The sequence below is a fragment of the Tenrec ecaudatus genome, chromosome 1 (assembly GCF_050624435.1).
Source record: "Tenrec ecaudatus isolate mTenEca1 chromosome 1, mTenEca1.hap1, whole genome shotgun sequence".
Lineage (NCBI taxonomy): Eukaryota > Metazoa > Chordata > Mammalia > Afrosoricida > Tenrecidae > Tenrec > Tenrec ecaudatus.
In genome coordinates, this window is record NC_134530.1 from 239,232,467 (window position 1) to 239,257,717 (window position 25,251).

Consider the following 25,251-nt stretch of genomic DNA (forward strand, 5'->3'; position numbering starts at 1 on the left):
TTTGACCAGTGTGGCCTTCAAATAGCAGAAGTCTCCAAATGGAAAAAAAAAATAGGTTGCCCACCCTGCAAAGGGCCTGTCCTATCTGAGACAGGCAACATCAGCACTGGATCACTGAGCTGAAGAACTACCATGCTGAGGATCTGCCCCCTGCTACCTCCTCAGCCACATCGGGGCACCCTGGGCTGGCAGTTCTTGACATAATTTGTGTCAGATGTTCTGAGAGCCTTCAATATCTGGTGTCTGTCAAACCTGGAGATTCCCATTCAATCTTTCGAATGGGGGAAGGCCTCAGAGTTTTGTTGACCCGGAGGATGCTTGAGCAAAGAGCACTCAAAACCAGCAATTGCTCTCCAAGCATTCACATGGAGAATGAGGCAGATGCGAAAGCCAGGGCCTGGTCAACTGCTTGAATGCCAAGGTCCCCATAACCCTGCTCCTCCTGAAGACTTGGAGGGAGGCATGCCAACAGCCTCTCTCAGGGCAGACAGAAGGAAGTGACAAGCCAGGGAGGCCAGAAAAAGGCTGTCCTGCAGACATGAAGATCTGTACATGTGGCTTTCACATCTCTAAGTTCTGTGAATCTAAAGTGTGACTTTTCTTCTCACTCTACAACAAAGAGAATGTTGATAATTCTATAAGGGGCCAGCCCACCGCAGGATGCCAGTGCACCTGTCCATCAAGAACTCACAGGACATCCAGGTCCAGGGACCGTGAGTAGCACACTGGCAGTCACTCATTCCAACACTGGTAGAGTCATGACTGCACTGGGGAAATCTTCAGCAGATGACCTCATGTTTTTAAGTTTTATTGAACTATGATTCACATGCTACCTGACTCAATGGCTTAAATGTTGAAAAGAATTGTGCACAAAAGACCTCTCTGAAGCATTAAAAGCAAAGATGTCACCTTTGGGACAACAGTGTGCCAGATCCAAGCCATGGTCTTTTCAATCTCCTCGTGGGAAAATGAGACAATGAAGACAGAGGACTGCAGCCTTTGAATGGTGGTTTTAGTGAAGAACACTGAATGCACTTGTGGACGGCCGGAAGAACCAGCCAGTTTTGAAAGATGTACAGCCAAAGGCACCTTAGAAGCAAGTATGGTGAGACTTTGCCTCTCAGACTTTAGACAAGTGATCACTGGGGACCAGTCCCAGAACGAGCAAGACTCTCAATGAGATCGAGTGTCATGGCAGCTACAGAGAGGGGCTTAAAGGGATGGGGACGATGGCACAGAACTGATACAACTCCATTCCCCTGACAAGTCAGTATTGTCTCGTTACACTTATCCAAAGGCTCACCACCTGGTCATCATTAGTCTTCAAAGACACTAAGGAGGACACTTTCCAGTGAATTGAATGAAGTTAGACATCGATCACAAAACCACTTAGACTTCCTTCTACCACTTTAAACAAATCCATGGGGGGGGGAGGATGGTTGTGTGGGGGGTATATTAACAAACTGCAAAATAGCAACTCTCTCAGAGGGACAAGCCCAGACATGGTGCACACCATCGGGAACCCACCGTCTACTTTTGCATCAACAAGGTGTTTTCTGTTATTTTAAAGGCCACCAGGGGGCTTCAAAGAGTCTGTGGACAAAATAGACCCTCCCACAGACTTGTGATGCTCCCTCTGAGGACACTTAGGTCTGAAGAACTGAGCAGGGGTCCTGACAGATGAAAGTGCTGCAAACGGGGCCCAGAGGAACTGCCATCTGCACAATCTCCTCAGACAGAAGCGCCTCCGGAGCTTGAAAATGCACAGGAGACTGCAGGCTAATACACACGCACACATATGCACCCAAAGCTAGTCCTTATTGCTATCTTACCTTCTCAGGTTTCCTTCAGGACTCTCAGAGCCTTTACTGTGATAATTGGGATTATTAATCTATAACAGGGGGTTGGGTGGCTGGTGTTCCCCAAATTAACTTGGACGCATAAAGCCTCTGTCATATTCTGGGGGCCAGTGTTTCTTAGAAGTATGCAGTGGGTGAGAATATTTGCAGGGGATTCTGATGGGACAAAACCTAGCCCTGCATACTCACTGCGCTGGAGACACTTCAGTCTCTGTATCTCCGTCCTTCATCTGCCAAATAGTACCCAGATCGATTTTCCAAAGGTTATTGCGAGGCTTAAAGCTGTCCCGGTACCTGTCAATCCACGATTATTAAGTGTGATACGTGTTACTCTCAAACTCACAGCCATTAAGTTGATTCTGATTCCCAGCGACCTCAGAGGACAGGGTAGAGCTGCCCTGTGGGTTTCCGAGACTGTAATTTACGGAAGTAGAAAGCTTTAACTTTCTCGTGAGACGTGGCTGCTAGTTTGGAACTGCTGCCTTTGCAGTTAGCAGCCCACTAAGTCACCGGGATTTCTTAGGGACCTGCTTTTGCTGGCTTCCTCACTGCCACAGAGTTGATACTGACTCACAGGGACCCTACAGGGCAAGACAGAGCTGTTCCCCCTCCCCCACCCCTGTGAGATTCTGTGACTGTAAATCTTGATGGAAGTAGAAATCCCCATCTTTCTCTCCCAGAACAATTGGTGTTTCCTAACTACTGACCTTGCAGTTAGCAGCCCAGGATGTAAGTGGGCACCAGGGCTCTTAGCGCCACGTATTAGATTTTATTAGAAGCCCCGGTGATGCAATCATTAAATGCTGGGCTGCTCACGGATAGGTGAGTCCCCTTTCCCAAGACCTTAGGGAGCCATCCTGTCCATCAGCTCCCATTAAGGTTACAGCTGGGCCAACCCTGTGAGCAGTTCTACGTGTCCTATGGGGTCACTGGGAGTCAGAAGGCACTCAATAGCCCCTACACCAACACATCCATTCCTGTTCAAGCAGCCCTCCACTCACTAATGACAAATACACACTGAAAGTGCACATTCTGAAAGTTAGGAAAGGCTCCTACTGACTTCGTTCTTTTTGTAATGAGAACATCTGAGCTATGAATAATATAGAGAGGCTTTGAGTTTGGGGAAAAACTCAACAGTTTCCAGTTTAAATCACCATACTAGTCAGTATGGGCACTGTGTCATGGGGAAATGAATTGTTGACCTTCAGTAACTAAAGGTGGAAAAAGGAAAAGAGGGGAAATTGAACAGTGGCGAGGATTATTCTTGTGCTCATCTGGTTTTGCCTAGGATGAAATAGAAACCGTGAGACTGTGCATAGCGTGTAACAGTGGCTATCAGACACTTACCATTCCAGTTTCTGAATGTGCGCTATGGAAAGGAGGAAGCCGGCTGACAAGCTCTAGCCTAGAAGGAAGGTGAAGAGACAGCTGTATCAAGAAACGGGCCAGGCAGCAAGCTCAGGAGTTCATCATTTAAATAGTAAAACAAGCCGATGCACCTTAGTCTCGCTGTAAAAGAAGCAACCCTTGTAGTATTCTAGCAGTTCACACTAAACAAAAACTAGATTGCAAACCACTAATAAAGATAGAGGTTACATTAGGAAATCTCAGAAAATCTTAAGATTTCAGAAGTAAAAAGCACATTTTGGATCTGAAAGATGTCCTCAAGACTGGCCTGACCCGAAGTACACTGTACAAGCTCTCTGGCATAGGTAGGGGTGTGTGTGTGTGTGTGTGTGTGTGTGTGTGTGTGTGTGTGTGTGTGTACAAAGAGGAATGAAGGCTTCCATTTGAGAACTAGTGATTCCATTGGGGAGGCACTGAGTGAGCCAGAGTTTGACATTTGCCACATTTGAACTTAAAACCAAACAAAGTAAAATTACAAAAAAAGATAAAAATGGGGTTACTTTTATCTTTCCTTTCCTGCATGTTCTCTTCCTTACTAAGATGTCTGTTGGTCACGCAGGTAATATTAAAGGAGATAAAAGAAACAAGTCACAAATTTATGAACCCTTCTAACAAATGCATTGAAAAGTTGATGGGAAAAATACTGAAACAGCAGAAAAGTTTTTGGTGCCATATGCCACACAAACACACACACATACACACACACACAAACACACACACAAATAAAATAAAATAAAAACCAGACATTGCTCTACACCTTGTTTGGAGAATACCTCACATTCCCCCGAGTCACCAAGAGTTAACCTGAAGGCTAACCTGGTTCTCGTGCTGCATAATATGCTGTGTTTGTGACTAAATGAAAGTTACAAAGTCACAGCTTTGCATCCAGCAAGTCTTTTGATGCCACTTCTCCGACATCATGTGTTCACTTAGCGTCTCACTGTATAACATTTGAAGCGTCTCACAATAGTTCATACTGATCATGTATTGCTATTAGCAAGCTGACAGACTTCCCATCCAAACCCAATGCCAGCAAGTTGCTCTGACAGTGACCCTAATAGACTACATAACATTTACATGTACCGAGAAACAAAAAGTTCACGTGACTCTCTTTAGTGTGATTTTTCACTTCATTGTAGTGGCCTGGCATTGAACCTGAAATATCTCTGAAATATGCTGGTATTTGTATCTTTGCATTGATATCTTGTGGAATTTTTTACAAAAGTTTCTCATTTCTCATATATATATATATATATATATATATATATATATATATATATGAATGAAATGACCAGTTAGTAGACTTTGGATTTTAAATACAATTTTTATGACTAGTATTTTAATCATTTCTCATCTTTATAACCTATATTCATGTCCTCATGTAAGGGGATATTTGAAACATTAGTGTTTCTAAATCAAATCACAAAATGCAGAGTAAAACCATTATTTTATTATTTATATCTGAGCTATTGTGTTAGAGTTCTCTAAAGAGGTAAAACTAGATTGCTGATAATTATATATATATATATTTATAAAGATGTATATATAACACAAGAAATGAACTGTTAAATTATATACAGATAGATATATAATACAAGAAACGAACAGTTAAATTATAAATCAGTACAAATGGCTCAGTGCAACTCACTCCCGAGAGAATTGTGAGACACTAGCAGTCCTTCAAGTTTTGAGGGTCACCGGGTAGTCCTCTGTAGAGAGAGAGAGAGCTAGGCTATCCCAACACAGGCAGCAAACAGCAAGGTAGGTCACCAACAGTCAGCAAGGTCACCAACACTCAGTCCCCAGCTCGAGATGTACATTCCAATTCTCTGGTGAGGCAAGTCTTAAAGGGACCTCAGATTACAGTGACACAGTTCAGAGGTTTGGTGTCCCACAGGTAGTGTAGCTTGCAAATCGAGGTACAGAGCAGACGCACACTGGTCCGATGATCAAAGAGCGAGAGACAAGAAAGACGAGGCTCACCAAGCTATTTATCTCTCTGCCCTTCAATTAATCCCACATGTGTTTATCGGCCAGGCTGGCACAGCTATATTTGGAGTTAAACAGGAAATAAAATTTTCTTGTTCTCTCATTTAAAAATCAAAGTGTACTTCACATTTTAATTAGCTTTATCCAATTATGAGAATTGTCTTATATGTTGTACAATATATGGGGGGAGTGGAAATTAGGGCAAATCTAAACAGGAAACTATACGATCCTAAATCAGGAGATGTGTTATTAATATACACATTTAACTATTAGGTTTGTTAAATTGTATAGAACATTATGTTTATATAAAAGATAAATATCCAAATGGCCAACAAATGAATTTTGTTCCTGTATATAAATGCCTTTGTCATTTGGTGGCAATTACAACAAACACTAGTAGGAGGCCCTGGTGGATCATCAATGTTGTCCTCATTCCTAGGATCCTATTTAAATGATTCTGTCCTCCTCCATACTGGTAGTGTTGGCTGACATCATAAATTAACCACATATATAACATAGTAGTAACCCAGCTTAGCATGAAGAGCTCCATTTTGTTTAAAACTCCCTTCAACCCCCTGCTGAAAGCTAGCCCCTCTCCCCCTCCACCCCTCCCTGCCTTCCTGACAGACCAGACTCTCTCAAGATGTCTCTGGACTCTGCCTGTCCAGTTAGCATAAATGTAAACTATCCTGTTAGACCTTGAATGATTACCTGCAGTTGCCATGTTTCCCCAGCTCCCCTCTGCCCTTCCAGTTTGCTAAGAATGTATCTGCTTGAATATCCCTCCCCGTAACACAGCCCACTACTTGGAATTTCCTTGTCCTGGGTCAAGAATTTGCCAGGCTCTAGCCTATTCTTGAACCAGATGGTAATAAAGGCTTTAACTATTAACAAAGTGGTGTGCTTGAGCTCGCCTGGCATACCAATGTCATATACTCTCGTGATCACAAAGGTCCTGCATTCCTCTACACTCTTCGAAAGGCCCTTGCTAGAAAATGCAAATCTGAAATTGAGCTTTTCAAAAGGAAGCTTAATAAAGGACTATACTAGATATCCATCAGGACCCCTGGTGGCATTGTGGTTTGGAGTTTGACTGCTAATCTCAAAGGCAGAAGTTCAAAACCACCACTGTGCCCATCGTGTGCTTCCCAAGAGAAAGATGAAGCTTGCTACTCTGGTAAAGAGTTACAGTCTCAGAAGCCTACAGTGGCAGGTCTACACCGTCCCATATGGTTGCTGAGTCAGAATTAACTCAGTGAACGAGTGAGATACCTGTCAGACTCTACCACCGAACTGATTTAAGTTTTTCAGGAAATATGGAAATAATAGAATGCTCAACGCAAGATCAAGAAAACCAGACAATCATTTATGTGTGGCTAAAGTTCCTTTACTAATGTTCCTTTGTAGCAAACCTTAGTTACTCTGACTCCACACAATTTAGAACAAGATATTCTGGTAAAAATGTTAAGATATTCTGGTAAAAATGATTATGAGTCTATGGGAAATATACACATATTTGTATATTGCTTTGCAAAACGATACAGAAGAATGATTTTAAAATATTCAATTGGGGGGGGGGGTTTGCTCTTCATGGAGACCTCTCCTGATTACACACGTTAGAGTCCTGAAGAACCAGTGAAATTGTCAAATTTATCTAGATCCATTCTAATTCTCAAGTCATTCACTCATGACACCTTCTCCAATTTGCTAAAGCTTGGGAGTAAATAAAGACTATGGTTTCTGTGGGAGTTACAGAATTTCATGTCAACTTGAATAAGTGTAGGGGTGAAGGATAGCCTGTCAATCAGGTCACAGACTGATGATGCCTCCTTATAGGCATGGCCTTCTCAAGAGGATTCTGGGAAATTCCGCTCTCTGCCTTGGTCTTCCTGTTGACAATCCACAGAAAGAAATGCTGAGACCCGCAAGCAGCCCCTCTCTCTCCTTCACCTTCCTGTTGGCGAGCCTTATGACTGAGACCTGCCAGAGCCCCGTGAAACTTCTACTACCATTGGATCCACAAGACTCTGCACCCATTGGCCTGTGATCTTCCTGCATTCTCCATCATTTCATGTAACTGTATGAGTCTAGAGAAATATGTATAGACTAGTATCAGCATTTTGGACTTGATTTGAACTGGGTGGGATGTTTTCTTGACATCAAATTACTCCTTGATTTAAAGTTCTTTCTTATGAAAATATGATTGTCTATGGAGTTGTTTCTCTAGTCAACCTGGACAAACACAGGTTTTTTTTAGGGGCATTTTCTCCAGTGTGATTGGAATGGATATCTCTCTTAGTCTGTAATGCCTCAAGTCCAACTGCCATTGAAGCTTGGAGCATAATGTCCAGAGTCTACATGTCACATGTTTAACATGTTCCATAATTTTAAAAATGTTAGCATAGGGAGAAGTCATCCAAAGTCAACAGACTGCTGAGCAAACTTGCCTACCAACTAGGTCACGGTGGAGGCAGGTGCTGGACAAAAGAGGAGGCCCTAAGGAGTTGAAGAGCGCCAGGTTAAGGACGGGACACTTTCAACCAACTTGCGTGCTCTTTTGGACTTTTCAGGAGGCCTCTTTTCAGGAGGCTTGTGTGAAGACAAGAGAATAGCAAGAGTAGCACTTAGGAGTAACTTTACACAACGACCTCTCAATGTGCAACTGCTGCTGCCGGGATGGTGAAGTAGCCATATGCCTTTCCCCATTTCTCCCACCAAAGATAACCAGGCACCTTGGGCTCGGGTATGAAGCGAAGGGACTGGCCAGAAGTCTCTGAAAGGGGAGCAAGGAAAGCACGCTCCCTAGGGACATCCTGGGACCCAAACAACAACATGGTGGCAAGTTGACTGGACTTTCTTTTTGCCTAGATTGGCTGCTGGGTTCCAACCACTGACCGTGTGGAACGCAAACGAATGCATAATCACTAGGCCATGGGGAAATGCACAGTCGAACCACCATAAAAATATCACCATACACCTACAAGAATTGGGTAAACTAAAAAACAAGTGCCCAGTGCTGACAAGAATGCAAATACATTGGTTCATTCATAACGATTGGCGGGGATACAAAATAATGTGATCAGTGGTGGGAAATGTAGTTCCTTGAAGAACTACATATGGCCCCCAGAGACCTTGCTAGTGTGCTTTGAACATTCACCCGAGAGCAAAACACACCAGGATTTAATCGGGGGTGGGGGGGGGACAATACTGTGGTGATAATTGCGTATTATGAATGTAATGACCGCACCTGATTATGCACTTAAAATTGTTAAAATGAAAACTTTAGGTTATACATAATTTTCCACAATCAAAAAAAAATTAGGAGCAATCAAAGGCAACAAAACTATGTTATAGTGAAATGGATCGGAGCAGGCAGATTTGTGTGAAAATAGTTCCCCGTGTGTCAATAAAAAGGCTTATGAAAGAGAACCATGCTCAGAAAAGTCAAGGAAAGTTTTTGAAATACAAATCCTTAAAAAAAATCAGATGGCCCCAATTGCTTCCACTCTTAACAGAAATAGACAAAGGCGTTAAAACCCAATGTCCAAGTAACAGCATAAAACATTGCTTGCAGGAGCATGTAAATTAAAACCACAATGTGACACCTCTACACACTTCCAAGGGCTGGACTTTAAAAGGCAGGCAAGGGCACATGTTGTGAAGAATGTGGGACTGGAACTCTCATAAACTGCCAGTGGGGATACAAAATCGGACCATTACTTTGGATAACAGTTTGGCGGCTTCTTATAATCAAAGCATATAAAGGTCTTTGACTCAGCAATGTTATGCTAAATACCCCACGTCCACACAAAGAAGTGTACGGAAGTGTTGCGTTCTACTCATTAGAGCCCAAAGTTGGAAATGTTCTTGAGCTCAGCGGGGGTGTGAGTCTGTGCATTTTGGTGCCTGTTCACACGTGAAGAAAGGACATACGAACACAGCAATGTTGAGAAAGGAAGAGGCAAGACCATTGTATCAGAAAAGTCTTAAGTCTTGGGGCATCCACGCTATCAAACCATCAGGGTGTAGCTACCAGTGTTTAGGAGAATCTCATTCTTGTATGAAAGCTCACAGAAATGATAGGCTCACTTTGATCATCCTCAAGAACATGCCTGCCAGGGCGTCGGAGGACTACCACAACAGCTGTTCTTACATGGAGAGAAGATGCTCCCCCAGCTGCTCTGGACGCTCACAGCTCAATGCCTGCTCATCTTCCAGAGAAGTCACGTCCCCTTCCTCACCCAAATTATTAAAAATAGATGCACATGAGGGTTGGGATTTAATAGAACAAAATCAATCCTGTACTGCCTCATCGAGAGCCTTTTGGTTTTGTTTTATTAAGAGTGTGGCGGGAAGTGTGTGGCGCAGTCAGTAGCTGCAGTCTAAAGTTGACTTGGGTGCTAGCATTCACCCACCCTTGCTTTGGCATCACTAGTGTAAAGTAATATTGTTAGGAAAATAGTTTCTTTCAGAATAGACAACAGGACTAAATTCCACCAAGTCCTAAGGTTGTTACAGCAGGTCTCTAGAATTAGGACTAAAAGGTCATTAAAAAAATTTAATTTCATGGATCAATGTTTGAGATCTACTACTATCCTCACAAGGGGTTCCTGATGGCACCAGGGTGAAGTGGTCACTGCTGAGCAGGAGGGCAGATGTTTGAGCTCATCCGCTTTCTTAGGGAGACCGAAGCAGAGGTTTGCTTCTGTCAAGATTCTAGCCTTGGAAAGCTGAGGGGCAGTTCCCTTTTAGCCCACTGGATTGCTTTGAGTCAGAATAGATGCAATCACATGGGCTTATATGCATAATATTTGCATGGCATTAAAAATGTGGCCAATATTTAGAATATCCATGAAAAGCCAGATGCTCCATTCTACTTCCCTTGTCAGATGATCTGATTGTGGGGGTGGGGATGGGGGTGGGGGTGGGGACTGACGAAAAAGTGTGGAACTGCTAAGATGGGTGGTTCAAACCCATCAGTTGCTCCGAGGAAGAAAGAGAAGGCTGTCTGCTCTCTGTCTCCTCCTGCAGTTTGTTGACTTTGGCCTCCTGTGCTTGCCATGGTAATTGCCTTTGATCTGCCTGTCTGTCATACTGGTGCAGCTGGGGTGCTGTAAGTGGCGTTTTGGGGCTAGCATCCTCCTCACTTACGCCCAAGCTGCCCGGGTTTTGTTTTTTAAATCAAAGCCCACAAGGCAGAACAGCCCAATTGCAGGAACGCGGCCTGTGCACAGCCAGAGAGGTTGGCTCTTAAGTGTCATCTGTAGTGTGGGTGCATTCCATACATTTCTGCTCCTTCCAACAAACAAGGCGAGTAAGGTGGGCAACTGCGCAGCCTCCCACCCTTCGCTCCGAGGTCACTGAGGCCCTGCTGTTCTCTCCGCCTGTAAACTTGCCTGCTGGCAGCTCTTTCCACACTCTGTGTCAGGGTGCGCTTTCCAATGCCCTTCAATAGCTGTCCTTGCTTTGAACTACTTCGGACTCTTCTCTTGTTCTTAACCTCTCTGCTAACACTGGACGTTACGTTAATTGTCGATTTTAAGAATACAATTGCTCCTTTCAATTAAACTGCACAAAGGAAAATTTTCTACTCCCAGGCTACAAGGATACACATATTTTAAGGCTTTTTGAGACACCCCGTCAGTAAGGTTTGCCCGTTTTCTTTTTCCCCGGGCACTCCTGTCCCCATTTTACCATGTGAATCTGATAGGCAAAGAATTTTCTTCCTCACATTCTTAAAAACAAGACAAAACAAAAATACCTGTTACCTTCCGGGCTGGTTCGAAGTGGTTTCCAATCCTTCTGCCTGCACTAACCTACCTTTCAGTTGCAGACCTCCCTGAAGAAGCCAAAAGGGGTCTCGGTTTTCACTTCATTCCTTTTGGTAACATCCACTGCGCCTCACTGAGCTGCAGCTGAGGAGTGGGAAGGAACTGCAGCCCGCATTAAGATGCTGGTGCAGGAGGCGGAGCCTGCCAGCTGTCCCTAAGGAAAGGGGTGGGTGGGGTAGATAGTTGGCAGGACTGTAGTGCAAGCCACGTGGATCATACGAGACGCTCCAGGAGGCACTTTCCAAAAGTGAAAACCGACAGGTGTGTCTACACTTAGGGCACGCGTCAGTTTGGACTAGTCGAGCTTTAGGTGTTCAAGTCCACATCCGCTTGTCCTCTCTTCAGACAGATTGTTAGAGTACTTGCCAGCTCACCGCTCCTTCAGCAGGAGTAGGATTTGGAGGCTGAAAGTCTGACCTGCATGGCAAACTGCACACCTTTTCTTTTGATGAATTTGAACTGCTGACCTGGCATTTAGCAGCCTAACTCACCACCACTGATGAAAAGCACTGACAGCAATGAAAACAGCAGCCGAACTTGCAAATCAGAGTCATTGTCATCCCTCAGCAGCAGCGCCAACGGGAGTGCATTGAAGAAGTAAACTCACTGCTCTGGAGCTGATTCGGACTCATGGGGCAGGGTGAAAGTGCCCCTGTGGGCTTCCAAGAGAAGAAAGCCTCATATTTCCCCTGAACGGTGTGCCTCGGGGTTAGCCGCCCAGTGTGTGCCCACGGTGCCACCACGAGTACATTAGAAGGTTTAAGGAAAAGGGATAGTTTTAGCTGTCTGTAAGCTAATGTAGAGACGGCTCCTATCTTACATTTCCAAAGGGTTCAAGGGGGGTACAATCTACAATGAGAAAATTTATAGATGGGACAACAGATAAAGACAGAGTTGTAGCCCAGGTCGCCCTGCAGTAAAGATATTCCTGCAGGGAGTCCAGGTCCCTGGACTTTATTAGGGACAGGTTTAAATATTCTTCTTAGCATGTAACCTGCATCTCCTGCCAGGATTACACAAATGGACAACTCACAATTTGAAGGTTTACGAAGAAGCATTAACACCAAGCTAGTCACTGACCCGACAGGAGGGGAGGATGAAGCTGGCAACATGAACTAACTGGTAAGTTTGCAGACTGCTGCCTTCTGCAGCTTTAGTCAAGAAGCTGGAGGCAAGGGTCCGTTTGTCTCAGGTGGACAGACAGGCCTGCCATTGCTTCATAAGCCCCTCTGGCTAAGCCATCAGTTTTCTCCCACAGGCCAGGAACTGTGGAAGGTGATGGTCCAAAACAGGTTTGCCTACTGAGTAACAGCTCCCGCCCTCCCAAGTGCTCTATACTCATTATAAGCTGTACTTATGAAAAATAGTTTTGATGTGGTAGTGATCTATAGGGATTAGTTTTATAAAAGATAAATAAATTCTGACAGTGTCACTTGGTGCAGTTCTTACCTCCTTGGCCCCCCCTTGTGATGTAGCCACTGTGCCATAGAGTTTCCAAGACTAACCTTTACCAGGGCAGAATACCACATCTTTCTCCTAAGGTTTGGCTGCTGGGGTTTATGGCCCATCTTTTAGTCAGCAGCCCAGGGGTCCCCACTGTTGCAGCAGGGTAACTCACAGGAACAAAATACAAAACAAAAAACCTCATTGCCAACAAGCTACTGCCAACTCAGAGCAACACTACAGGGTAAAGTAGACCTGCGCTGTGAGCTTTCGAGTAGAAAGCCCATCTCTTTCCCGCACAGTGACTGATGGTTTTGAACTGATGGCCTTGAGGTTAGCAGCTGACTGTGGCATCAGGGGCCCCAGCAGAAATAAAGGGTCTACTTTTTATGTGCTCCACAGACAGATAATTAAGCCAGAGCAAGTACCAAGGTCCTAAGGGAAACGGGAGAAAATAAACCCATTCCAAAACTAACAGGCCCTGAAGTTTAGAGCAGGTGCTAATTCATTGTCTGACAGATTAAAACAGAGTCTCTGCTCCTCCTTAAGACAGAAAAGTTATGCACAGGATAAGACTGGTTTGGCTTTTGGAATGTGGTGCTTTCTGCTAGCATTGAGCATGGATTTCCTAAAAGACATAGGCTTGGGTAATACACAAAAGTCATCAGTTTTACACATTCTTCAGTAATTTCTTTTTCCACTCAGTTTGCTTGGGCATCTTTCCACGTCAGTACATATCAGTACACGGAAAGAATGCCCGTGTTCTTTCTTACAGAATCATTGCTTTCCATTTCTGGATGTCACACTCACTCTTCCATGGATGGACAATCGCATGATTTCTTATGTGTGCTCACACCATCTTGTGTATTTATAGGATAATTTCTGGATGGTGTAATCATTGAGCCCAAGGGCCTATATTTGGGCAATTCTGGTGAGTTTTTATAAGTGGCCCCAAAGAGCACTTTGGTAGATGTGCTCAGGAATCTGGTGCCTTCAAGCAAGTGCCTAAGTTATTTTCCATGCTTCACATGCAGGGATATGCCACTTATCATTTGGGACCCATCAGGACACACTCAGGGTTTCTTTCAGCAGGGGAGGCCTAAGAATGAGATCACTGTGTGAGTCCGAGTAGACTAGAGAAACAAATCCAGAAACACTCAACCTTTATAAGAAAGGGCTTTATGTAAAGAATAATTATACATTAAGAAAACATTCTAACCCAGTCCATAAGTCCAATATTACCCCACATGTTGGTACTAGTCCATAAATTCCTCTTTAGTCTCAGGAAGACATACAATGATGCTGAATGCAGGAAGACCACAGGCCAGTGGGAGGACAGTCTTGTGGGTCCAGTGGTGGTAGAAACATCTCAGTGCTGGAATAGATCTCTTACATGGCTCCTCCAGCTCCAGGACTCTGGCTCCATCAGTGTGTCTCCATGTGGCTTGTCAGCAGGAATGTCTCCCAGGAAGAGAGCGTATCTGGCCTCTAGTGAGCTATTTATCTCTGTTGAGCCTCCCAATGAGGACATCCAGCTCTGACCTGATTGACAGGCGTATTACCTCTTAATAGTCTCAAATTTAGAGAGGGATGGACAGGGTTAGAGAGCCAACAGGGATAGGATATGGCTGCAGCCCAAACACAGCACAGGGGGAACTGTTGGATCCCTAGGACTGAACGAAGGAGAAGAGAAAGGGCCGTGAGACCCAGTAAGAGTTGAAGAGGCTGGACCAATATGAAAGGTAGAATGATAGGGAGGGCAGGTAAGGGGGTGAAATGTCCCAACCTCCCCTGCTTCAGTCCCCTGCTGGTATGGGATACTGGCTGAGCCCCACCAGAAGCCAGAGGGCAGGTGGGGCCCTGGTGCTGTATGGAGGCACGCGGGAGCCACCTCCCAGAGCACAGTGCAGATCCAGGCAGGGCATGCCTCTGGAGAGCTGACCAAGAATAGCCAGTACCAGATGCTCGGTCTCCTATTTCTTGTACCAGAAGAAATCTCATCAGAATCCCCCATGCCCCTGAGGCACCTGACCCCAAATATTGCCCCAGTCCCTCCGATGCTACAGCCCACTGGAATGTGTCTCCTGTTGTGGACCGGGTTGATCACAGTCAGAGCCAACTCGCGGCACCTCACATCGGACAAAACTGTTGAATGGAAAACGAATGGATTCAGTCAGCTTTTACCCAAACAATAATCGAAAGTTTGAAAGAGGAATGAGCATTCAAATGTGGACTCTTTGGGATTTTCTGCCTTGCATACTTCTGAAAAGGCTCTGAGGTCTGCCCTGCCCCTACACACACCCTGCCCACACGTACCCCACAATGCCGGGCCATTCTACCACATCTTCACTGTAGAAACAGGAAGCCCGGGGCACCGGGATCAAAGGTTCACAATCAGGACGGTTAGAAGTAGTAAAAAAGGTGGACTTCCGAGAAGGCCTGCGTGTTGCAACAAGGAGATGCTTTGCCCTAAATCACCCACCCCCTGCTCTGCAACACATTTGTTTTATGTTTAACATAAACAAGATGTTTGCTCCGCGGTACAGTCAGAGCTTGGAGCCTGGAGCCCAGGAGACCCAGGTTCGAATCTGAAACGGCCGCTTTCTTGGTGGGTCATCTTTTTTTTGTTGTTGTTAATTTTAACAATTTATTAGGGGCTCATACAATTCTTATCACAGTTCATACATATACATACATCAATTGTATAAAGCACATCTGTACAGTCCCTGCCCTAATCATTTTTTTCTCCTCTTTTCTTTTTTTACATTTTATTAGGGACCCATACAACTCTTATCACCATCCATACATATACATACATCAATTGTATAAAGCACATCCATACATTCCCTGCCCCAATCATTCTCAAAGCATTTGCTCTCCACTTAAGCCCCTTGCATCAAGTCCTCTTTTTTTTCCCCTCCCTCCCCTTTTCCCCCTCCCTCATGTGTCCTTGGTAATTTATACCTCGTTATTTTGTCATATCTTGCCCTATCAGGAGTCTCCCTCCCCCCCTTCTCTGCTGTCCCTCTCCCAGGGAAGAGGTCACATGTGGATCCTTGCAATCAGTTCCCCCCTTCCAACACACTCACCCTCCACTCTCCCAGCATCGTCCCTCACACCCTTGGTCCTGAAGGTATCATCCACCCTGGATTCCCTGTACCTCCAGCCCTCATATGCACCAGTGTACAGCCTCTGTCCTATCCAGGCCTGCAAGGTAGAATTCGGATCATGGTAGTTGTGGGGAGGAAGCATCCAGGATCTGGGGGAAAGCTGTGTTCTTCATTGATACTACCTCGCACCCTAATTAACCCATCTCCTCTCCTAAACGCCTCTATAAGGGGCTCTCCATTGGCCGACACTTGGGCCTTGGGTCTCCACTCTGCACTTCCCCCTTCATTTAATATGGTATATATATGCATATACATATACACATATATACACACACTTATATCGTTGTTGTTTTTTTTGCATGATGCCTTATACCTGGTCCCTTGGCACCTCGTGCTCGCACTGGCCGGTGTGCTTCTTCCATGTGGGCTTTTTTGCTTCTGAGCTAGATGGCCGCTTGTTCACCTTCAAGCCTTTAAGACCCCAGACACTATCTCTTTTGATAGCCGGGCACCATCAGCTTTCTTCACCACATTTGCTTATGCACCCATTTGTCTTCAGCGATCCTATCATGGAGGTGTGCAGTCAATGATATGATTTTTTGTTCTTTGATGCCTGGTAACTGATCCCCCTGGGACCACTCGATCACTTCCATGTGGACTTTGTTGCTTCTGAGCTAGATGGCCGCTTGTTTATCTTCAAGCCTTTAAGACCCCAGTCACTATCTCTTTTGATAGCCGGGCACCATCAGCTTTCTTCACCACATTTACTTGTTCACCCACTTTGGCTCCAGCCGTTGTGTCGGGAGAGTGAGCATCATAGAGTTCCAATTTAATAAAAGAAGGTATTCATGCATTGAGGGAGTGTTTGAGTAGAGGCCCAAGGTCCTTCCGCCACCTTAATACTTGACCTATAAATATAGACACATAGATCTATTTCCCCATCCTCCTATATATATTTGCATGTACATGTCTTTGTCTAGACCTCCATGAATGCCCTTTGTCTCCTAGCTCTTTCCTCCATCTCCCTTGATTTTCCTCCTGCCCTACTACCATGCTTCATCGTCACCTGGGCTAGTGTATACCTCTTCTCTAAGCAACCTTACCCTTGATCATTTCCCACCAGGCCTGCCACTCCCCCTTCTCTACCATTTGGGGTCCCATGTTTTTCCCTTGTCCCTGGGTTTGTTAACACCACTTCCTTACCCCCCCTACCCCCCACCCCAAGTCCCCCCAGAACTGTCGGTCCCGTTGTTTTTCCTCCAGATAGTTCATCCAGCCTGTCCTATTCAGACAGACCTGTGGAGTCACTAACATGCACGAAAACAAGACAGAGGAAAACAAAGCAACAGTATACAATCAGACAACAAAACAACAAAAACAAACCACTGACAAAGAACAGAACAAAACAGTTCACAAGAGAAAAGCTTGTAGTTAGTTCAGGGATCGTTTGCTGGCCCTTAGGAGCGTTTTCCAGTCCAATCTGTTGGGGCACCACGCCCTGGCCCCAAAGTCCACTTTCAGCATTCCCTGGGGACCTTGCCACTCCATTCCCTTGCTGTTCCGCTGCACTCCCCCAGTGATTTGCCTCGGTGTGGTGGGATCTGGTCAGGTGCAATTCCCACACTGTGTCTCCCGTGCTGTCCCCTGTATCGCCCTTAGTCACTGAGGGGCATCATGTCTCATAGTAGGGCCAGCCATGTTGTTCTCTCTGTGGACTGGCTGCTCTACTCAGGAACATCATCATCACGGCCTGGTGGGCCAGGCTGTGCTCCACTCTCTCCTCCTGCCCCTTCATCTGCTCCCATGTGCTCTGATCAGATATGGGTGGGTCATCTTTTAATGAGCCTCTACACCAGCGGTTTTCAACCTGTGGGTCACGACCCCTTTGGGGGTCGAACAACCCTTTCACAGGAGTCGCCTAAGACCCTTGGAAAACACATATTTCCCATGGTCTTAGGAACGGAGACACTGCTCTGTCTCCAGGTGGGTGGCCCACATGCAGATATGCCTACATAGAGTACCCTGCCTGAAAACTGTTACCCAGGCTACACCATGCTTCAAGACAAAATTTCATCTATTTGTCATAAGAAATAACTATTTCACCATATATAATTACATATTGTTTTGTGATTAATCACTGTGCTTTAATGATGTTCAATTTGTAACAATAAAAATACATCCTACATATCAGATATTTATATGATGGTTCATAACAGTAGCAAAATTACAGTTATGAAGTAGCAATGAAAATAATTTGATGATTGGGGGTCACCACAACATGAGGAACTGTATTGACACGAGGAACGGTATTGAAGGGTCGGGGCATTAGGAAGGTTGAGAACCACTGCTCTGCACCCATCCTTCGCCTGTACTGTAGAGATCTGGGTAACAGTCACCGCTCAGAGGTGCATTCGAAAACAAATCTCACCTGCTGTTCACGCTGATGCACAGCAACCCCAAGAATACCTGAGTAGACAGGGTTCTGCAGGGTCTTCAAAGGCAGCTTTTTCTTGAAGAAGGAAGTCAGGCCTTTCTTCTGAGCTATTCCTGGGTGAACCTGAACCTCTAACCTTGCAGTTAGCTGTACATCAACCATGCCTGAGGTGCCAAAGCATCAGTGAGTGTCTTAGAGGAGATCTCAGTATGAGTCTGGTTCTCCTCCCTGTGCTCCTCTGTTAAACACCAGTCACCCTCCTGGCACTTAGATCCCACACGCTGTCCGGAAGACTTCTTGTGTCTCAGCTCACCACCACTGAGTCAGACTCACAGCGACCCTATAAGACAGTATAAACTGCCTCTGTGTGTTTCTAAGACTGTAACTCTTTATGGGAGTAGAAAGACTCATCTTTCGCCCAAGAATTATATCCCACACACTGTTCTAAAGGTTAATAAAAGGGCGCAGACCTTGATGTTGTTACATGCCATGGAGGTGGTTCCAACCCATAGCGACCCTATGCACACGGAATGAAACACTACCTGGTCCTGCACCATCATCATAAATGTGGTGAAGTTTGAGACCACGGTTGCAGCCACTGTGCCAATCCATCTTGTTGAGGTTTTCCTCTTTCCCACTGGTCCCTACTTTACCAAGGATGATGTCCTTCTCCCAGGACTGGTCTCTCCTGGTAACATGTCCACAGTATGTGAGACAGTCTTGCCATCTTCTCTTCTAAGGATCCCTCTGGCCCCTATATCTCATGCATACTGTTATAATCTTCATCTCACTGAAATAGTCAATGCCAACTCATAGTGACCCAATAGAACAGAGTAAACCTTCCCCTTGGGTTTTCCAGAGTGTAACTCTATGCCTCATTTTTCTCCTGAGGAGTGGCTGGTGGTTTTGAACTGCGACTTTGCAGTTAGCAGCCCAGTGTGCAACCACCACATCAACACTTAAAGCTCATCCACTGTTCCAAAGACTTACAAACATTAGCTCACTTAATCCTCGTTACATCTTTAGGTGGTGGGCACTAGTATCAGCTTGGGGACACTATCCAGGAGGCCGTGGACAGCTCACTGAAAGGTCTGTGGCACAAACCTACCAACCACTCTGCAGGTGAGAGGTGAAGCCGTCTACCCCACTAAAGATCTGCAGCCCTGGAAACCCTGTATAGGATCACTATGAGTTGGAATCAACTTGATGGCAGAAGGCTAGGTTTGGGTTTGGTCTTTGGGTGGGGAAACTGAGGCAGAGAAGGAATTAACTTCCTCAGTACTCAGAGTCTGGGACATGGGGGCTTGGCATTTTAGTTCCAGCATCTGCAGTCATAGTCCACAGAGGCCAATTGGATTAGAATATAAAGAGTTGAAGAAGAATAAAAACAAGACCAAACTCAGTACTGTCATCGTGACCTTGTAGGACAGGGTAAAACTGCGCATATGAGTTTCTGAGACTGTAACTCTTTCTTTACAGGAGTAAAAAATGTTATATTGCTCCCACAATACAGCTGGTGCTTTTGAACTGCTGACCTTGAAGAACAAAGGTCAGCATGTAACCACTATGCCACCAAAGCACTTGTCCAGAGAACACCCCAAGTTGTGGCCCAGCAACCTTCACCTCCTCACACCTCCTCTGACCTCTGACTTCCTGCCTGGCTCAGGCTGGATTGGGCAGTCAGGATCATAGGACCCATTAGCCAGGGAGCCTGGCCCAATTTAGCCTTATGTTCTCAGCTGCGGTGATCAAAGTCATTTTGCCCATCCTATCAAAGCTTCTGCTACTGTGTCTGGCTGGCATCTGTCTCTCTCTCAAGCCCCTTCGCTTCCTTACAAAAATAAAGCCTTTTTAGGAGCCCCCAACAGGGCCGAGGGCCCCAGAAGCTAGTTCAGTACTGGCTCCAGGCTATGTCTTTGCTAATTCACTGCAAAGACCTTCATGTGCCCCTGACGCCCCTCCCCCCACCTCACACACACCAATCTTTGCAATTTCACCACTAGAGAGGCCCTGCTCTGTCCCAGAAGGCCTGTGCTGGCCTGGCTGATGGTACACCCCCCTGCCCACCTCTGACCACCGGGGCCATTTCTTGTCAAAACAAGAGTACTTTTGAGAGCGGAAGCTGGTATGGGCAGATCACTGTACCCAGTCGCAGGCCTATGGTGGGAGGTTCTGGGCTCACAGCTCATGAGCAGCACCTGAAATGAAATGCTGGCACCTGCCGCTCCTCTGCCCTGGTGGAAGGGGTTTGGAGTGAAGGCAGCTGACCAATGGGAGAGGAGGCGGTCCCCAGAGGATCCTATAAAGAGCTCTCTCCAGGCCAGCCTCTAAGCTTACTTTCTGAGGAGGGTGGGAGGAAGAGGGAACTTGGTGGTGTAGGGGGCTGGCTGCTTGGGCTTTTGGTTATCTCTTGAGATATTCTGAAGTTGAAAAAAATTGGGACGTGTTCCCACTTTTTGATTAGGGAAGGAGTGGAGGGATCAAAAACATGGAAAAACCCCTGCTCAAGTCAATTCTGACTTCCAGAGATCTTGTAGAAAGTCATAAAACTGTCCCCTGTGGGTGGTGGAGACTAACTCAGCACAGAAGCAAAAAGCTTCATTTTCCCTGAGAAGCTGGCAGCTTCACCCCGGGCTTTGTGACTTTTGGGACAAGCTGGAAGTGGCTCCTAGAGGTTTACTGGTAGCGTGAGCAAAAAGGGGAGAAAAAGTCCCAGGGAAGTTCCTTTAAAAAAAAAAGGTGGGGGGAATGACAACAAAAACGTGAGATAATTGCCATCTCAAAGAATAGGCAGGCAGAAGGGGGGTGGCGTGCTTATTGGGCTGGTGGTCCTGCAAATCTTAACCCTCCCCACTCACTCTAGCAGTTCGGTGAACACAGCCCAGGAGAGTTGAGCTATATCGACCTAGAGAGTAAAGCGTCTCAATCCTTGAAGAATGAAAGCGGCAAAAAAACCCTGCCTTTTGGTTTCGTTGGGCAAGGTCTGGCCCCACTGCTGGGTCTCTGAGCTCTATCTGCAGTGAGCCCTAATGACCAGGCTGGGGTGACAGAATCCCCCTTCCAAAGGGTGTAGTATGAGGAGGAAAGGACTTGTGGGTACCTTTTGCTTCTCAACCCGACTTTCCGGTTTCTCTAGGTGGGCCGTGCTCTACAGGAGACAGGGAGGCTGGGTTCCAAAGGGCCTCTGGGGAAGGTGGAGGGAGGCTGGCAGAAATGCCTGCCACAGTGGAACTTCAGTCTGTGCTGCTGTAGACCTGGCGTTGGCAGCTGTGGGGGCTTCCCCTCATGAGTGGGGAAGAATTTGTGGAGCTTTCTTAGCAGCAAACACAACTGAGTCTGCGTTTTTTCCACACTGCCCTTTATGAGGGTGGCAATCTCTGCTGGCCTGGGGAGCAAAGGGTGGGGAGCTCTAAGGCATGGTTGGGCATTGTCTGATCTCCCTTCTAAAGCTTCTGTAAGCATGGGCGCCAAGCTGCAGAGTAGGGACTTCGGCCCCTTTCTGTTGCTCTTGGGGGGAGCCAATTATTTGCTGAAATGGGATCGCAGTATTGAACCACGGGCTAATCACGCTGATGAATTGAGTACCTGGTTGTGTTAGTAGCTCTAGAGGTACGTAGCACAGCAGGCTCCCTCCAAAGGAGGACTTTGCGCAAACTCAAGCCACACCCGGTGCCTGCATCGCCCCCCCCCCCCCCCCCCGACTATCCAAGCAGTAAAAGGAGTGTGATGTAGGGCCGTGCCTGGAGGTCACCCTGAGCGTCCTCACAGGTGGTCAGTGCTTTTCCAGCCTTTCAGAAGCTCTGGCTCTGTGGCCCAAACTCCCAAGGGCCTGTCTGAGACTCGGTGTGGGGGACTGGGGGGTGGGGGAGCTTCTGGTATGGGCTCCTTGCCTCCGTAAGCAGTTGGAGACCAGGCACCTGGGAGTAGTCCTGACTTTGGGACCACGGGTGTTCCTGCAGGTTGATTATTGGCAAGTGTTGCTCCTTCTCCCAGCTCAAAGGATAGCACCTGCCGTGCTGGGGGAAGGGACAGCTTCACTTTCCCTGGAGATGATCCTACAAGTTTGAGAACCTGGTTTAAAGCCCTCCTGTGAGCGTAGTTCATTTTAACACAGCATCAATGGTTTCAGGTGAATACTGATTTCCCCATCTTTCTGCCCTGACAAATTGCCTAAAGCCTCATCCTTCTCCTTTGGGGTTCATAAGCACATCGATGGGTGCTCTCCAAACTGTTCTCCCCTGTTGCCTACGGGACTTGGGATGCTCTGAGTATCTCCACATTGCTTTGCTCTCCGGTGTCTTTCCCCTGGGTTGCCCACCACATCTTCACCTGTATCTACCCCCAACAGGTGGACAATCCCTCTGGAATTCTCCAGCTAGGGGTTCTTAACGCCCTTCAAAGAGCTTGGAGGGGTGTTGTGCTGTCATGCCAGGATATTGAGGTACAAGAAAAGTTGGTGGGAGCAAGCCCTGAGCTCACACTTTGAACAGTGAGGGGGCCCTGGGGAACCCTTGGCAGGGTTTTGGTTGAGGAGAAAGAGGCATGCATTCCTTGCCCAGACTAGGGGGTGGGGGCGAGACATCTGATGCCAGGCATATGCATGGTGGGCAATAAAATGGGCCTTGGGGCAAGCTCTCATGGCCACTGCTGCCATGAAATGAATGGTGCTTTCTTCAAAAAGGGCCCTATTCTAGAAGACCTTAATGCTGGTCAGTTGACTCTTGATTTCCTTACAAAATAAGCTGGTTCTGGGGTGGGAAGCCCCCAGGTGCAAAGTAAAATGATGTGGGGCTATCTAAAAATGATTCAGTTCCTATGAACACCGAGCTTGAGTGTTCTAATGTTCTTCCAAGCACTGTGATGGAGCAGGCATGTAATCTGTGTCCTGAGGTCCAACCTCATCATCATGCTCTCAGGCTTGCTAATTTAACATTTCATGTGCCATCATTGATCCATCTTGGTTTGGGGTTCCCTTGGGAGTGGATCCTGAGACGAAGGTCTTAGAAGAGGTGAAAGGTGGACAAAGGTGGGGGTGCAGAGTGTGGGGTCTCTTAGAAGCGATCTACTGATGCAGACCTAGTTAGGGGTCAGAAAGTTGTGCATTATCAATAGTGTGGCAGCTAGAACTCACGGGGAGCTCTTTGTGGGGACCATTTGGAGTATGGAAATCCTGTGGGCCCATTTCATTTTGGGGCTCTCCTTGAGTTGAATAAGGGGTTAGAAACTCTGCTACCTGTCAAGATTTGTAGTCTTGCATTCATGATGGTCCAGAAGTTTCCTTGGGAGAAGAAAGCATTGTGCTTTGAAGGAAACATGCCATCCTTGACTGCTGCTACCTGTATACTACTGTAGATGAAATCAGAAGGCTGAGCACTGGAACAAAGGTGTAGCAGTGGGTTGGGGGTCATGTACCACATTTTGCAGCTCTCAGGGCTCTTAGACTTTCCATTGCACTGTGTTCCTGAAGGGCAGAAGGAGCTCCTTGTAAGTTGGAGGAAATTGTCACTAGCCAGTGCCACGTTTTGAACGGGCAGCCCCACCGGTAGGTATGCTTTTAAAACTCGGAATGGTTGGCCATGGCTTCCCAGCACCCACAGGTTGAGTCCTGCTGTGGTCTTGCCACATACACTCACGGTGGCTGGAGACCCCCATCCTCGGACCAGTCTCCATGGGATATCATTTTCAGTTCATGACCCTGAATGTCTCTTAAACCCCTAGGTCCTAGTACAAAAAACCCAAATCTGTAAAACTGCTCCCTGCCTACAGGTGATACATGTTGTTTCAATTTCTACAAGGGAATGAATGTCTCACTGCAAGGGTGTGTCCTAGGCCCAAAGCATTCCAATGCTCCTGATGAAAAAAAAAACACAAAATCTCAAAGTGGTTGTGGTTCGCAGTGGAAATGTACCTGCATAGGCTGCTCCTACCTAGTGTGTCCAAAAGGATTTGCCATGGGAAAAATTGATGTTACAAGTGCAATCGCTTTATTCCACGGGGGTGGGGGTGGAGGCCTGGGGAGACTTGACAATTACTTTTCTGCTTCTATGGGTTTTTGTTACTGACTTTAGGTTCCCTGTTTTCATTGTCAGCTAGATGGTTTGTGACTGTTGTTGACGTTAGCTGGTATTATAAGGTCTTGAGTTTACCATAATAACGACCGCCAAAGTATTTCTGAGTTGTGCATATCCCAGGGACAAGCAGATGGATTCTGGGTCCCCAGTGAACTCTAGCTCCCCAATCCAAAAATGGGTACTTCTGATAACATAGCCTGCTTTTTGGATACTCGCCTTCATGAAATCATACCTGAAGATAAGGGTAGTGAAGGAAGCAGATGCCTGGCGAACAGTCAAAATAGTGTCTGGGGTCTTAAAAGACTTGTATTAAAATGAACAGCCATCTGAGGGGGAGGAGTCAACTAAGTGAAACTGGAAGAAGCACATCAGTTTGTGTGATCCAAAGATGACGACAAACTTCAAATGAGAAAAAAACCCAAAACCGAGCCCGAGTTGGAAATGCACAATTTGTAGGAGTTGGCAGAGTTTCTCATCGAATTTAAGCCTCTGGCAGATGCCCTGTAGCCACAAGCAAGGGTCTTGAACAGCTGTTAACCCAGAGTGCTTCTAGAGTAACAGTGGAAGCAGGGGTGCTGTGAGGTGACCTGAGATGCTCAAACTACATGCAAGGTGCTGGCATGAAGTGAGGGGACATGGCTTATTCCGACTACTGCACCACTGGGTTGTTGCTCCTTAGAGCTATCTTGGTTAAAATTACACACCTTTATTAATGAAGTAGGTAAATGGTGTTTCTAAAGTAAGATGTTCTTGGCCAGATAAAATAAATGCCATCACCCCCAAGGAGGTCACTTCTGGCCACTGGTCCCTGTGTGTGCACAGCAGCCAGCATGGTCTTTCCTGAACAATGGAAAGGGGTCTTAGTTCCACACTGTCCCTGTGTCTGACATGTTGGAAAACCCAAAGCCCGACCTACACAAACTTGTGCCATTGGGGCGCGGGGACAGGTGATTGACATGGTCCCCGGATCATTGTCTGACACATTGGTGGACACATAGCTGTGCCTAGAACCATTCTTACAAGGCTGAGACATTGACGAGCAGGTTAGAGAAGACCCTGAAAGGTGAGCGAAAAGCAAGCTAGCTCACAGTCCTCCCACCCGCCGTC

General features: G+C 46.4%; 1 protein-coding gene across 1 annotated transcript in view; it reads right to left on the reverse strand.

Annotated features, from left to right (window-relative positions):
* LOC142439887 (endoribonuclease Dicer-like) overlaps positions 1 to 18,235 on the reverse strand; it is a 49,811-nt gene extending 31,576 nt beyond the window's left edge. Inside the window, exon 1 of the mRNA XM_075542560.1 lies at positions 18,068 to 18,235. Within this exon, the coding sequence (XP_075398675.1) occupies positions 18,068 to 18,235 (168 nt within the window). The remainder of the gene's footprint in view (positions 1 to 18,067) is intronic.
* Positions 18,236 to 25,251: the final 7,016 nt, after the last annotated feature.